Source organism: Lineus longissimus, chromosome 17 (assembly GCF_910592395.1).
Source record: "Lineus longissimus chromosome 17, tnLinLong1.2, whole genome shotgun sequence".
NCBI lineage: Eukaryota > Metazoa > Nemertea > Pilidiophora > Heteronemertea > Lineidae > Lineus > Lineus longissimus.
In genome coordinates, this window is record NC_088324.1 from 4,383,643 (window position 1) to 4,400,746 (window position 17,104).

A 17,104-nucleotide genomic window follows, 5' to 3' on the forward strand; every position below is an offset into this window, starting at 1 on the left:
TGGAAACGCCCGATTCCCGTGAATAATGACAATCACAATGTATTACATTACCAAAACAAAAATGTGTCGGAAGGAACTATATGGATGGTCCCATCGCACCCCCCCCCCTCCAGCAGTATGACACAGAAGGGCTAGTTGACTGTCCACCGGGGGGTTTGGGGGGAGCTTCCCCCAACGCACTGGTAAAAACCTATGGCGACGGAGGGGGGTTTGGGGGGTGTCCCCCCCATTGTAACAGCTGTAGTTGTTAGAGCTTGCACTTAACATATGCTCGTAGGGGGGTTCGGGGGAGCTCCCCCGACCTAAAGGGGGGCTCACTAAGTCCTTGACTTTACATATTATAGACAAATGATTCTTCCAATAAAAACGTTTTATTTTAGTTTATGGAATACAAAACAATCACAAAAGCTTACTTTTGCTTTCATCGAAGAGCAATAATACTTGACTTGCCAAACTCAGCTCGACGCCGAACTGCAGCGCCACTCGCGGACAAAGATAGAACAACTCGACATTTTTTTCACCGGTTTTCTCGCTGCGCATGCGTACCAGCGGAAATCAACAAAAGATGACGCTGGTACGCATGTGCAGCAAGAAAACCGGTGAAAAAAATGTCGAGTTGTTCTATATTTGTCCGCGAGTGGCGCTGCAGTTCGGCGTCGAGCTGAGATTGGCAAGTCAAGTATTAGATACATGCAAATGGCGGCCCGTCATGAATATAAGTTTATTTTTAAACGACAACAACACATTTCCAATGCATTCAATGATGACGTCATACATCCTCCACAAAAGGTTGATTCTGGAACTACTGGCAAATTGCAAGGAGGATACCGCGGTGACGTCACGGCTTTTCCAAGATGGCGCTGCATATTGTAAACAAACTCGATCCACGGCCAAGGGAAAATCAAGTCATCAAAAAAGTTAGATTTTTCGCATCAAGTCAGAGTTATTAGTACTTTTCTGCTATGAAATAAGTCTTCAGACAATAAGCTAATATTATCAGTGCAGTGCCCTAGTAAGCGCGCAGCGCCTTTAGGTAAACCCCCCAAACCCCCTGGTTGGGACCCTGCTATAGTTCCTTCCGCCAATTTTTTGTTTTGATAGACATTTTTCTCCGTGTATCGCATTAGCAGTAACTCAACTCCATCGTCATAATAGCCGGCAAAGAAATGGAAAATGTCCCCCCCCCCGAAAGGTGTCCAGACTATCGTAGTCTGGGACTCTGGCAGATTCTAATGTAAAGTGCAAGCTCTATTGAACTCGCGCAACTGTCGCCATGGAGAGCCCCCCCCCCCCCCCCCCCCCCCCGTCCTTCTGACATGTTTTAGCCAGTGCATTGGGGGGAAGGCCCCCCAAACCCCCTATTGGCCTCTCAATAAGTCCTTCCGAGCTGCTTACCCTGGGGCGCTCGAGTGGAACCCCCAAACCTTCATGATGGTGCAGTCCTTTGACAGAGCGAGGAAGAGGTACTCCTTTGATGGTACCCTAACTGCAACCCTCAACCATCATTACCCTTCCTTTTCACTGGCATGATATTGGCAAGACTCCCACGAGGTCGTACTGGTGGCTTCCTTGAGGCAATTGCTTGTGGTCGTACCTGGGCAACCAATTCAAGGGGTCAGGGATCTAGGGATCAGGTTTTTCCCCCACCAACATGTTGCCGAATGGTAAATGCATAAAAAATTGGTTGGAAAGGGTTTTTGCTGGCCAAGAGACTTGAAGACACTTTACTCTTGAGGAACACCAGACTGATGAACAAAGAACTCAAGGAACATAGAACCCTCTTCATACCTGGGAGCATAAAAAGCCTGCTAGCGAATATTGATTATTCTTTAGAAAAAAACAGAAGATCTGCAAAACCAATGGTACCCCATAAAAACATTCATTCCTCCTTAAGGTGTCTTCGGATCCCACCACGGCCCATGTGGAATTCGTTCAAAAGGTTTATTGAAATCTCAAAATAATTTTTTTTTTTTCGGAACGCCTGCCCGTCTTTTGCTTCATTATTTCGGGATTATATCCATTTTAAGCATCTTTTGGATATCATTACTAAAGTCTCAAAAATCAAAACACATATGTCGGGGGGTAAACCCCCAGAAATTGAAGTTTGATTAAAAAACAGTGAGAATAATCGTCTGGTTCTCTCTCGGAGCTCAGAATAGTCGAGTTACTACTTTCGCGCGTTTATCTCTTCTGGCGGCCATTTTAAGTCAAATTTAAGCCATTTGAAACGAATCCATGGACTTGAGAAACATTGTTTACATTGGATGACGTCGTATGCACGTTAACCATAGTAGCGCTTTTCTGCTGCGCGCTTATCATTTGAATAATGAAAAGTGCTGTTTTGATGGGGAAAAATAGGGTTTTTTAAACCAAATAGCCGGCACCGATCTTCCAAAATTAGCGATGGTTTCAAAACAGTCTCCCAGATATGGGGCAATCTCTTCATTATCATAATGGGATTTGGAGGCATGTTTACAGATTTTACAAGTTCGAGACCTGTAATACCTGAAACTCGCATAGATCCCCATAGATCCCCTCTATTTGTCGAGTTAGCGCCCCTGTAAGATCATGCATTTTCGGACACTAGAACGAAATCTTCCTGCGGATATCGCGGTTTCGGTGATGATTTAAGGAGAAATTGACTGTTCTTAGAGTTGTATAGGACAGAAATGAGTTCATACTTCATGAATACATGAATATATTATGATATGGGCGGGCTTCTAAGTCAAAACAATAACAAACTCAACTGCATCTCTACTGTTTATTGCGTAGTGTATTGCCTAGTGTATTTCGTAGTGTATTTTAGCGGAGACATTATTTCCGCACTTTGGCCATGCCAAACGTCTTTTTTATTCGTGGAAGTTAATCTGCTCTGTAAATTTTATTTTACGCAGGAAGAATCCATACTAGGTATTGCAATATTTCATGTCTATTGGTGTTTTTGTGTACAGGAGCGCACCAGACATTAATGTGTTCAGTGCTGGTGCTGTCAGTAGACTGAATCTGATTGGCCATAGCGATCACTAATATTGGTCGGGATCACGTGATGTGACGTCACCGCGGTATCCTCCTTGGGCAAATTGCAATCAATAAAGTCAGCTGGGACGAGATTGGCAGTTGGGAGGGTATAAATCGTGGAAGGAACGCACCCGATTTCACGCGGAACTTGCACAGTGATTCCACGGTTTAGTACTGACTATTCCAAGGTTTATCACTGGTTACATGGTTTCACTGATTCCAAGCTTTATCAACTACCGTTGCATTTGGATAGGGCAGGCCCTGCTGGCCTAGATGCCAGGGAACAGTGGATTTTTGCCTCAGGTGTAATGTCTTCGGTCTTTTCCGGGCCTACAAGCATGTTTACATGATTAGGGCCTAGCCGGTCTTGCTACATACAGCCTAGCACCAATGGCAGTTACTGGTTCAGTGGTTATCCATTCGAGTTGGCAGTCCATACCATCTGCTGGTGTTTTCACGTAGAATGCATTGGATTTATTATCTGTGAAGTGCTCGCCTGTTTTCCTGGGGCCTAGGCTGTGTTATTAATTATCGTCTCGTATTATCTTTAATGTTGGTTTCTTTCAGCTTTACAATGGCTGTGCCAACGGTGCTTAAGAGGCGACATACCCTTCGTGGAAGGGATTTACTTCCCTTGTTGGCAAACTTCAAGGCAGCAGATGCCGCTCCCAGGGAATTTGCGAGAATGGTGGTTAATCAGGACATTTCCACTTTGCCAATAGCGGATGTGAAGCGCCATTTTACTGATTTGACGGGGACCTCACCAGACAGTATTATGGATCTGGCTGATCGGGAAAGTAATCTTGACAACAATAGGCTGTTGTTGCATCGGGCGATTATATATGCTAACGAGGTTGGACATCCAAGAGGACAAGAGTTGCAGGTATGTGGTGATATTTTCATTGGTCTGTGTGGTAGAGGGTGGTGAGAGTGTCTGTTGTTGTTATAATGTTTCACTGACGGGTTATTTTGGTAGAGTTGATGTTCGGTGGAAGCGAATGGCTGTCAATGAACTGAATTAGCTTGGCAGTAACACATTGAGGTTTTGCGCGACTTCTGTAAACTATTTTGGCTCAATGTGCACATACCGGTATATTGTTCAGTGTTCCCCACAGTTTTTAAGTTAAGGGGGGGCAGATAAAAATTAAATAAATAAATAAATAAAAAAAATAAAAATAAAATAAAAAATTTTTTTTGCGGGCATTGGGAAGCAGCAAGGTGGTTTTTGACTAACTATTTTCATATATACGCAGAGTGGCTAATTTAATTCTCTTTTTTTCAGGAATTGCCGGGGGCATCTATGGCTACACCCCAACAGCTGACTCAACCTGCGCGACGATCTGTGTCTCCTCCGACAACTCCTCCACCAAAAAGACAGCGCCTGGATGATAAGGAGAAGGATGTATTGGTAAAAGATATGAAAGACAAGGTGAGGAGTTTGGCGACTCAACAAGATCCAAATGATTCACTGTTACTTCTGTATCTCGATGATTTAGCAAGGTTGGCGGTTAATGTTTAAATCACTCGGATGCATCGGTTTTTCAAGAGCTGTCATCCCAGGCGCATCGAAATCAGGGCAGACTGCAATTGCCGAAATTTGTCCTGAGTGTCCTTGGAGGTGGGGCATTGGATTTGATTTTCAAGGCTGTGGCCAAATATTCCAAGCCGGTCCCGAAGGCTAAACCGGTAAAGAGATCATCATCAAGCAATGAGGAACAGGAGGAGAAGGCTATTGCTCCCAGGAGGGCAAAACGTTTGGCTTCTCCCTTAGAAAGTTTGTATCCGGATGGTATTAATCCGGCAATGTTTCAGCCACCTATGGGTAGTATGCCATGGCAGTCGCTCCCATGGCAAGGTTATGGTGGATATAGTGGTTTTGGACGAGGCAGGGGTGGTTATAGTGGTAGAGGTGGTTATAGAGGCCGTGGCAGGGGTATGGCATCTTCGGGCTGTTTCTTTTGTGGATCCGACCAGCATTTTGTAAAAGATTGTGAAAAGATGAAACTGGCTAGGACAAGGCATAAAGGGGACATATTACATCTGTTTTTCTTTCTTATAAGTGTTAGTTGCTTTATCTGAAATCATATAGTTTCTAATGCTACTGCTTCGTTTTGAGAAACTATATCCATCATAACCAGGCCATATAGGCCATTGTTTCTTTCCCGTTAAGGTTTTTTCAGATGTTATTATAGGCCCCAGATCCCGTCTGGGGACTATATTGATATCACTGGAATTCTCGAAACTGTTATTTTCTTCCACCAAATTAACACATTTATTGCGGTAGTCCAGAAAACCGCTAAATAAACCAGAAATCAATCACCCTTACACCACCAAACCCAATTCCGTCTATGGACTATCGCAAAAGTATTTTAAAAATCCTGAGTATTTCGATACTTTTGAAGCATTTTTTGCCGTGATTCAATCTGACATGCGCTGTGACATGCGCAGAGGCGAGACGCTGATACATTAGCATAAGCTCCGCCCCGTCATAATGACGTCATTATTCTCAGGAGTTGGTCGAGCGATGGGACGATGGAGGTATTATAAAGAAACCCAATTCGATTCATGGACTATCGTAAAACGATATTTCAAAACTCAGAATATTTTGATGCTTTAGATGCGTTTTTATGACTCCTCCCTCTGGGAGCTGGAGTCAGTATTGTTTTCGCTCAGGTTTCTCGTACAATCACGTGACCTCTCCAACACTCGATAATGCACTCGTTTTGTCCACGTTTTAGGCCAATCTTCGGCATGAACATGAAATCTAATAAGCGCAGTACTTAAATCAGATGTTTCTCTCGCCTTGAAAACATTCCTGGGTAAAATCCATTGAGATTAGCCGAGTTAATCTACTTTTTCCGTGCTTAAAATCTCTGCCGCTGAATTCTATAAATAGAAACTATTAACATCGCGGCAGTGTGGTTCCCATTGTGCGCCCTCCCACTTCACACCATGTCAGGAAGTTTTACGGAGAGGGAGGGCGTGCGGTAAGAAAAATGGCCAAAATGACGTCACGTTTTCCTGGCAATGCCTCTTGCCAGACCAGTCAAGCATTGGGAAAGCATCTTTTTATTTCAGACAACGTTAGAACTAGAAAAACGAATATGTTAATTTGCAAAAGTAAAAGCAGATTTCACCACTAACCAGTCAAATCGAAATACGACGGCGCAAAATGTTCTCGCTTTCCTCCTGCTAAAAAAACCTTGTTCCCGCACTCCTATTTTAATTTATGCCCATCGTTCAACTAGTCTTCTCTCCCCAGGTGCCTCACGGACCTTCAGGTTCCCATACTCAAGACCAACTCTTACGATATCGCCCTCAAAACAACCCTGGAGTCATGAATTCATAGGTGCTGCCTGTGAAATCTCTGTTCTAGTTGTGCTAATTCGAACGCGTTCGACTCGAGTATTTGCACACGTTCTTCTTCGTAGTTTAACTACAGTCGAGTTTTTTACTTGGTTTCTATTCGGTTGACATGACGACTACCTGGGGACTATCAAATTTGCTACCAGCAAATTTCGGAATTCTAGTTATAGGCCCCAGATCCCGTCTGGGGACTATATTGAGATAACTGGAATTCTCGAAACTGTTATTTTTTTCCACCAACACATTTATTGCGGTAGTCCAGCAAAACGGCTAAATAAACCAGAAATCAATCACCCTTACACCACCAAACCCAATTCCATCTATGGACTATCGCAAAAGTATTTTAAAAATCCTGAGTATTTCGATACTTTTGAAGCATTTTTTGCTGAGATTCGTCTGATCGTCTTCTCCCAACATGCCGAAGCCGCGATTCAATCTGACATGCGCTGTGACATGCGCAGAGGCGAGACGCTGATACATTAGCATAAGCTCCGCCCGTCATAATAACGTCATTATTCTCAGGAGTTGGTCGAGCGATGGGACGATGAAGGTATTATAAAGAAACCCAATTCGATTCATGGACTATCGCAAAACGATTTTTCAAAACTCAGAATATTTCGATGCTTTAGATGCGTTTTTATGACGCCAGCTCCTCCCTCTCTGGGAGCTGGAGTCAGTATTGTTTTCGCTCAGGTTTCTCGTCCAATCACGTGACCTCTCCAACACTCGATAATGCACTCTTTTCGTCCACGTTTTAGGCCAATATTCGGCATGAACATGAAATCTAATAAGCGCAGTACTTAAATCAGATGTTTCTCTCGCCTTGAAAACATTCCTGGGTAAAATCCATTGAGATTAGCCGAGTTAATCTACTTTTTCCGTGATTAAAATCTCTGCCGCTGAATTCTATAAATAGAAACTATTAACATCGCGGCAGTGTGGTTCCCATTGTGCGCCCTCCCACTTCACACCATGTCTGGAAGTTTTACGGAGAGGGAGGGCGTGCGGTAAGAAGAATGGCCAAAATGACGTCACGTTTTCCTGGCAATGCCTCTTGCCGGACCAGTCAAGCATTGGGAAAGCATCTTTAATTCAGACAATGTTAGAACTAAAGTAAAAGCAGATTTCACCACTAACCAGTCAAATCGGAATACGACGGCGCAAAATGTTCTCGCTTTCTACTCTGTTGACATGACGACTACCTGGGGACTATCAAATTTGCTACCAGCAAATTTCGGAATTCTAGTTACATAATTGTTCTTATAGCTATTTAAATGTATGTTTGGAATTGCTCCTCTGTCTTAACTCGGGGAATCTAATTCCCTAGTGGGGGCTTTTGTCCCTGCGCGGGTTGGGGTTGGGGGTCCTTTCCTCCGCCTAGAGTTGTCCATCTTCTTTTCCAGGACGATCAGTCGATTGGTTTTTCCCAACCGAGACAACTTGGTTTTCATATTCCGGAATGGGAATTGGGTTGTAAATTTGACCCTTTAAAAGCGGCGTCGGAGGTTTCTAAGCAGGTTTTCTGGACAACTCTTGGGTTTCCGGAAGGAAGGGACTCCCGGCCGCCAACTCGCTCAAGGCCATTTGAGCACGTTATTAATGATCAGTCATTATCTCAACTGGAATTGTTAGTTGGCTAATTCTATACCAATCAGGAATCCAAATTACTTTGTGGCGGGTGAACTACATCACAATGTTGCCAGTTGGGATGCCATGTTGGCTTCTCTGTCATCAGCTGATTTACCATGTCAGAGCATCAGAAAGTGGATGAAGCATATCTGATCTTTCTCCCAATACTTTTATTGTTAGGGTCATGTGAGAAAGCATAGTGTCGCTTGTGGTGGGGAAATTTCCAAAGTGAATGCATGAGGACAACCCATTTGTGTCGTATATCACTGGAAACGCCCGATTCCCCTGATTCTGCAGCGCATGATTAAGGACAATCACAATGTATTACATTACAAAAAACAAAAATGTGTCGGAAGGAACTATGGATGGTCCCAACATGGGGGGTTTGGGGGGGTTTCCCCTCCATTGTACTGGGTAAAAACGTTACGCTATCGTAGGGGGGTTCAGGGAGGGGGGCTCACTAAGTCCTTGACTTTACATATTATCTTTATTAGGGCAATATCCGTCCTAAATAATGACAGAGAAGGGTGGTTTATTTCAATTTTGTGTCGACATGTTCGAGCTCACGCGACATAAACAAAGCAATCGCACATCCCCGTCCAAAAAAGGCACTTTAAGAAAAACAAATACGTTTTTCCAGCTTAAAACCACACTGACGACTAAGTTATATTGGTCTACTGCCAAATCTGAAGTATCAAAATGAATCACAAACTAGAACTAGCTCTATTTAGCTATAGTTGCGTGAAAAATTCGGGTGAGCGACATTCTGCACCCTAGCTGCCAATAAATAAACTACTTTCAGCCGTCTGCTCTGGTCTCGTTAGGGAGATTTTCCCAAATGTACGCGATGATGACGTGCCCCATTAACAGCTTTTTAGCTCAGCTGACTAAGTCAGCCGAGCTTGTCAAATAAGTTGTTCAGTGGCGTCCGTCTGTCCATCCATCCATCCATCCATCCATCCGTCCATCCGTTAAACCCATGGTGCACATTTTGTAACCGTAAGACCTAGAGACTTCAATTTTGCATTTCTGGATACTTCTGGTCAAACTCTACTTTCAAAACAAAATTTGTCGCCATTCGACCTACTTCCTGCGAGCGAGAGTGCATGAAGGAAACTGGCCTATATCGGCCTAGGAGCAGCAGAATTAGTCGAAATATGCTCTAATATTAAGATAAAATTCTTGAAAATCTATTTTATTGAGAAAAAGTTCAAAATTTTAACAGGAGAGGGCGCTACCTGCCTTTTAATTATTTCTGCCGATTCAAATTCCCGCCCGATGACGTCAGCCATCAATGAAGTCTCCTATTTGCCAGTTCTCAAAACATGGCAGCTACACAACAAAAGCAGTAGCTCCAGGAATAAATCACTGTTCACTTCAGCTTCGTAATCGATTGTACCCCCACTTTATTGTGTTTTGTGTGGTGTTCCTATTCAATCAACGATGTAAGGCCTTATTATGTTGGTTTTAATTGAGAAGGTGCATTATAAGCGGCGTACGAAATACCGAAGCGGAGACAAAATGGCGGCATGTTGTTTACGCCTGGAGCTCAATGACACTCAAGTACCCAATTTTCTGCTTAAAAAGTAGTAGTCTGGTAGGCGATATTATCACTAGTTCGTTTCAATGGTAGTCATAAGGTCTTTAGGGACTACTTTCAGAAATTAGTTCTTGAAAATTTGGCCACATTTCTGTGAAAACGATATCGGAAGTGCATGCTCTGTTCGCGATGACATCGCCGATGTATTTTGAAGTGGAGAATTCCCACAGTATGTGCAGTGAATTGGCATGATTCTGTTCGCCTATTAAGTTTTAGTTCTACGATTCTTTCATGAGTAAAAAGTAGACATTCTAAGCAATACAATAATGTCACTCCCATAAAAATTGATTGGAAATTGAGGGAGCTACGGCATTCTGTTTGTACAATACCAAATGGCACATTTTAAAAAGCGCTCATTGGACAACGTAGGTCTCGTTAGGGAGTTTTTCCCAAATGTACGCGATGATGACGTGCCCCATTAACAGGGCGTAACATCTATTTTAAGATGCGTTTCCAAAGTGAATGCATGAGGACAACCCATTTGTGTCGTATATCACTGGAAACGCCCGATTCCCCTGATTCTGCAGGATGTTAAATCGGGCATTTTATTTCTTTAAATAAATCATAAGCGTCGCATTTGCTCCTAGCTATGTTCACCATCCCAAATGGCAATATTGCCAATTGGGCCGGACAATCACGAAAAACCCCAAATATTATACATTTCTTCCTGAATAATTCTTACAGAGACCATTCTCCCATGAAAGACAGTTGCTTACGCTACACAAAAATCAAAAAAAAATCGAGGGTCAACCATTGAACTTTTGAGATATGTTGAATTTTGCACAAATCAGCGAAAAACGCACCAACTGGCACTGGACGGCATTTCAACACGGGGCCGACGCACATCCCAAGTTCAGTGTACACATACGTCGGCAACAACAGTATAAATGCGTAGTTTCTTGTTAGTCGCCTATTGAGTAGCGCTATAGGTTTCAGAAACTCCAAAAAAACATGTCTTTGCCAAAACAACTGCTGAATCAACGCTGACATACTGTAAGGACCGAGAAATCAATGATTTTAGGAACTACGGTTAGGGGTTGGCCGCGCATGAATAACAAAAAAAACTCCCTAATGAGACCGTAGGGAATCACCAGAAATGACGTCATCGCTGGTCTAAATAGAAAACTACGGTGGCGCAGTAGAGCACAAGAAAAGGTTTAGCATTAACTTCGTCATGCAAGCTTCAGCAACAAAACGATTTCTCATGAATGATTTATTTGATCATCATCAGCTTGTTTCCCTTGATAGGTAAAAAAATGATTATCAATTTCCATCAAAGTTTTCTATTTTGTGTATAGTCACATGTTATTTAACTGGCAAGGAGCCAAGCAGTTTTGAATATTCGCGGGAAAATACTTCGTACTTGTGAACGAGGCTATGACAATGAGTATCCTCATTCATGGCATAAACTTCATGTTTCGGTAAATATTTTCATACGATGATTTCACCCGAATTATGGTCAGGATTGAGAAATGAACAGTGGCATAATTATGTCAACCAAAAACATTGTTACCGTAGTGAACGCAAAAGGATATCAAATACCATGGAGCATGCCATTTTCATGCATAATGAACTGAACACCGGGAAGATATTAATGATATTAACTCAGCTGAGCGCCAGGCCCTTGGGCCTCTTGTTTAAAATGCGTTTCCAAAGTGAATGCATGAGGACAACCCATTTGTGTCGTATATCACAGGAAACGCCCGATTCCCCTGATTCTGCAGGATGTTAAATCGGGCATTTTATTTCTTTAAATAAATCATAAGCGTCGCATTTGCTCCTAGGCCTAGCTCTGTTCACCATCCCAAATGGCAATATTACCAATTAAACCGGACAATCACGAAAACCCCCAAATATTATACATTTCTCTGAATAATTCTTACAGTGACCATACCCCCATGAAAGACAGTTGCTTACACTTCACAACAATAAAAAAAAATCGAGGGTCAACCATCATGACCATTGAACTTTGGGCCTGGCTGTGACCGTCTCATATCTCTCAGTCTCACCATGTTGACAACTTGACAAAGCAGCCAAGACTGATGTGGCCTGACTGTCTCATCTCTCTCATCATGCTGTCAACACGGTGATGGAGCTGCCAGGACTGATTCAGCCTGGCTGTGACTGTCTCATCTCTCTCACCATGTTGACAACTTGGCAGAGCAGCCAACAAGACTGATGTGGCCTGGCTGTGACTGTCTCATCTCTCTCATCATGTTGCCAACACGGTGAAGCTACAAAGACTGATTTGGACTGGCTGTAACTGTCTCATCTCTCGCACCATATTGTCAACACGGTGGAGCAGCCAGGACTGATGTGGCCTGGCTGTGACTGCCTCATCTCTCTCATTATGTTGTCAACACGATGGAGCAGCCAGGACTGATTCGGCCACGAGATATATGAGCTCCTAATTGATTTAAACTTTTGTTCTTGTCGTAGCACGGGTCACAAGTCTAAAAGCTGTCGTGACCTGCTAGCAACTCCTGTTGTAACATGGGTCAGCTTTGTCCCAAGGATATTCTTCATCCCCATAGTTCACCTGGCTAAGTTCCAATTCATCTTTTAGCATCAACATCTGCTATGACCCATCTCGCATGTAAAAAATGCTCCAGCATGATGCCTGAGCAGAAATCCCCCTACAAGCAGCCTAATTTCAACTTCGGAGAACAAATTACACCCAAATCAGTGTCATGAAATTTTCAGAAAATGTGTTATTTACGTTGTGCTTATTTCGTTTATGGCTACTAAATTTTATTTTGATGGTTTTATACCTGACTTTAAACCTGGTGGACGCTGGTGGGACGCTGGTGGACACGGTTTAGGATGACCGCCCATACTCAGCGATAAACCATTCAATGTGAACTCAAGTTAATAAGATCATCATGTGAGATAAGGATTCATACTGGTGATAAACAATTCAATGCAATGGGAACTCAAGTTAATATGGTCATCTGAGGGATGTGGATTCATACTGATTATGAACCATTCAATGGTAACTCAAGTTAATGTTGTCATCTGAGGGATGTGGATTCTTACTGGTGATGAACCATTCAATGGGAACAAAGTTAATGTGGTTGTCTGAGGGATGTGGATTCATACTGGTGATGAACCATTCAATGGGAACTCAAATTAATGTGGTCATCTGAGGGATGTGGATTCATACTGGTGATGAACCATTCAATGGGAACTCAAATTAATGTTGTCATCTGAGGGATGTGGATTCATACTGGTGATGAACCATTCAATGGGAACTCAAATTAATGTTGTCATCTGAGGGATGTGGCTTCATACTGATGATGAACCATTCAATGGGAACTCAAATTAATGTGGTTGTCTGAGGGATGTGGATTCATACTGATGATGAACCATTCAATGGGAACTCAAATTAATGTGGTTGTCTGAGGGATGTGGATTCATACTGATGATGAACCATTCAATGGGAACTCAAATTAATGTGGTTGTCTGAGGGATGTGGCTTCATACTGATGATGAACCATTCAATGGGAACTAAAGTTAATGTGGTCGTCTGAGGGATGTGGATTCATACTTGTGATGAACCATTCAAAGGGAACTAAAGTTAATGTGGTCGTCTGAGGGATGTGGATTTATACTGGTGATGAACCATTCAATGGGAACTCAAATTAATGTGGTCATCTGAGGGATGTGGATTCATACTGGTGATGAACCATTCAATGGGAACTCAAATTAATGTTGTCATCTGAGGGATGTGGATTCATACTGGTGATGAACCATTCAATGGGAACTCAAATTAATGTGGTTGTCTGAGGGATGTGGCTTCATACTGATGATGAACCATTCAATGGGAACTCAAATTAATGTGGTTGTCTGAGGGATGTGGCTTCATACTGATGATGAACCATTCAATGGGAACTAAAGTTAATGTGGTCGTCTGAGGGATGTGGATTCATACTGGTGATGAACCATTCAATGGGAACTAAATTTAATGTGGTCGTCTGAGGGATGTGGATTCATACTGATGATGAACCATTCAATGGGAACTAAATTTAATGTGGTCGTCTGAGGGATGTGGATTCATACTGATGATGAACCATTCAATGGGAACTCAAATTAATGTGGTTGTCTGAGGGATGTGGATTCATACTGATGATGAACCATTCAATGGGAACTCAAATTAATGTGGTCGTCTGAGGGATGTGGCTTCATACTGATGATGAACCATTCAATGGGAACTAAAGTTAATGTGGTCGTCTGAGGGATGTGGATTCATACTGGTGATGAACCATTCAATGGGAACTAAATTTAATGTGGTCGTCTGAGGGATGTGGATTCATACTGATGATGAACCATTCAATGGGAACTAAATTTAATGTGGTCGTCTGAGGGATGTGGATTCATACTGATGATGAACCATTCAATGGGAACTAAATTTAATGTGGTCGTCTGAGGGATGTGGATTCATACTGATGATGAACCATTCAATGGGAACTAAATTTAATGTGGTCGTCTGAGGGATGTGGATTCATACTGATGATGAACCATTCAATGGGAACTAAAGTTAACCCTTTAGCTACTATGGATCCTACAATTTTCTACCTGCTGCTCACTGAAGTTTTAAAGCCAAATCATGATTTTGACTGGGTCAAGAACTTTTGAAAAAAGAGATACAAAAAGTTGTATTTCATGCACTACAAGTGTTATTTATTTGGTAGAATACATACATATCTACACGATTTTAGGCAATTTTAGTTGAATTAACCCTCCACGAACCAGAATTAACCCACATTCTTCGAATCTAAAATTTCAGCACAAACACCTCTTTTTATGGATAGAAATGACCAAAAATGTCAATGTATCACCACAGAATGTCATATATTGATGGGTTACTGGCAAAACATATCGATCTTCCACTAATAACTTGCTATTTATGCACTTTTACTGACTTTTTTTAGGTGATAAACACGCACAGTGTATAAGCATGTACATTTACATGTAAGACTACTGTAGTGACCAAGCGGTATCATGCATCGTCTTTCGGCCTATATTACGCCCTGTGATCGTACTTCATGAATGTCCACACCATCATATTCCAATTGTCCAGTCTCCTAACAATCTTTTGAAAGTAGTTAGATGAAAATCTGTCCAGTTTTGGTTCCACAATGACCTAATTTATGTCACGAAATTTTGGATGATAATCCAACATGGCGGCATTTTCACCAAAGTTCAAGATGTTCATTCAAAGCTATTTTTCTCTATGAAAATACATTGTAGCACACCTAGAAACGAGTTTTAAATGAATTTTAAGGTAGGCAACCATGTCCCCATGGTGTTATTAGTGATTTATGTGCATTGGTACAGGCGCAGTGGTAGATTTAAACAGGGGCGGCTACGGGCGGATCAGTGAGGAGCCGGGCGGGCGGCTACGGGCGGATCAGTAGCTAAAGGGTTAATGTGGTCGTCTGAGGGATGTGGATTCATACTGGTGATAAGTCATTCAATGGGAACTCAAGTTAATGTGGTTGTCTGAGGGATGTGGATTCATACTGATGATGAACCATTCAATAGGAACTCAAATTAATGTGGTCATCTGAGGGATGTGGATTCATACTGGTGATGAACCATTCAATGGGAACTAAAGTAAATGTGGTCGTCTGAGGGATGTGGATTCATACTGGTGATAAGTCATTCAATGGGAACTCAAGTTAATGTGGTTGTCTGAGGGATGTGGATTCATACTGGTGATGAACCATTCAATGGGAACTTAAGTTAATGTGGTCGTCTGAGGGATGTGGATTCATACTGGTGATGAACCATTCAATGGGAACTCAAGTTAATGTGGTTGTCTGAGGGATGTGGATTCATACTGGTGATGAACCATTCAATGGGAACTAAAGTTAATGTGGTTGTCTGAGGGATGTGGATTCATACTTGTGATGAACCATTCAATGGGAACTAAAGTTAATGTGGTTGTATGAGGGATGTGGATTCATACTGGTGATGAACCATTCAATGGGAACTAAATTTAATGTGGTCGTCTGAGGGATGTGGATTCATACTGATGATGAACCATTCAATAGGAGCTCAAGTTAATGTGGTCATCTGAGGGATGTGGATTCATACTGGTGATGAACCATTCAATGGGAACTAAAGTTAATGTGGTCGTCTGAGGGATGTGGATTCATACTGATGATGAACCATTCAATGGGAACTAAATTTAATGTGGTCGTCTGAGGGATGTGGCTTCATACTGATGATGAACCATTCAATGGGAACTAAAGTTAATGTGGTCGTCTGAGGGATGTGGATTCATACTTGTGATGAACCATTCAAAGGGAACTAAAGTTAATGTGGTCGTCTGAGGGATGTGGATTCATACTGATGATGAACCATTCAATGGGAGCTCAAGTTAATGTGGTCATCACAGGAATGTGGATTCATACTGATGATGAACCATTCAATGGGAACTAAATTTAATGTGGTCGTCTGAGGGATGTGGCTTCATACTGATGATGAACCATTCAATGGGAACTAAAGTTAATGTGGTCGTCTGAGGGATGTGGATTCATACTGGTGATGAACCATTCAATGGGAACTAAGGTTAATGTGGTCGTCTGAGGGATGTGGATTCATAATGATTATGAACCATTCAATGGGAACTCAATTTAATGTGGTTGTCTGAGGGATGTGGATTCATACTGGTGATGAACCATTCAATGGGAACTAAAGTTAGTGGTCGTCTGAGGGATGTGGATTCATACTGATGATGAACCATTCAATGGGAACTAAAGTTAATGTGGTCGTCTGAGGGATGTGGATTCATACTGATGATGAACCATTCAATGGGAACTAAATTTAATGTGGTCGTCTGAGGGATGTGGCTTCATACTGATGTTGAACCATTCAATGGGAACTAAAGTTAATGTGGTCGTTTGAGGGATATGGATTCATACTTGTGATGAACCATTCAAAGGGAACTAAAGTTAATGTGGTCGTCTGAGGGATGTGGATTCATACTGATGATGAACCATTCAATGGGAGCTCAAGTTAATGTGGTCATCTGAGGGATGTGGATTCATACTGGTGATAAGCCATTCAATGGGAACTCAAGTTATGTGGTCATCTGAGGGATGGATCTATGGATTCAAGCTGGAAATAAACCATTCAATGTGATCGCAAATTATTTCAGTAATCAGAGCAATGATGGATTCATGCTAGAGTTAAACTATTCAATGTGAACTCTGGTTTATCTCCAATATTATTTCATCCCTGAGATGATCACATTAACTTGAAATTTGACTGAAATAAATCACATGTTGTCACTCATTTCTGTCTCGTTTTTAAGAACCATTGATTTTATCCCTGATTGGATATCATTTTGCATTTCCCCCCCCCCCTCGAATGTACATAAATTTCTCATGGTCATAATTTTACCCCCAATCAAGAAAATCAAGTGAAAAGTCTGCAAACATGTATTCTATTTTTGTTTGGATTTGCTATTCTAAATTGTTCATG

The 17,104-nt window shown here is 42.1% G+C and overlaps 1 protein-coding gene across 17 annotated transcripts in view; it reads left to right on the forward strand.

The window, feature by feature from the left end:
• The first annotated feature begins 852 nt into the window (after window positions 1–852).
• The window catches only part of LOC135501392 (ribosome-binding protein 1-like), a 33,675-nt gene continuing 17,423 nt past the window's right edge, over window positions 853–17,104 (forward strand). For 9 of the 17 annotated variants that reach the window (XM_064793491.1, XM_064793488.1, XM_064793489.1 and 6 more), the window contains exons 1-3: window positions 2,125–2,466; window positions 3,586–3,901; window positions 4,301–4,447. In XM_064793491.1, coding sequence (XP_064649561.1) covers window positions 2,429–2,466; window positions 3,586–3,901; window positions 4,301–4,447 — 501 coding nt within the window. In that variant the 5' untranslated portion in view covers window positions 2,125–2,428. The other 8 variants (XM_064793499.1, XM_064793498.1, XM_064793493.1 and 5 more) reach the window with 7 other exon arrangements.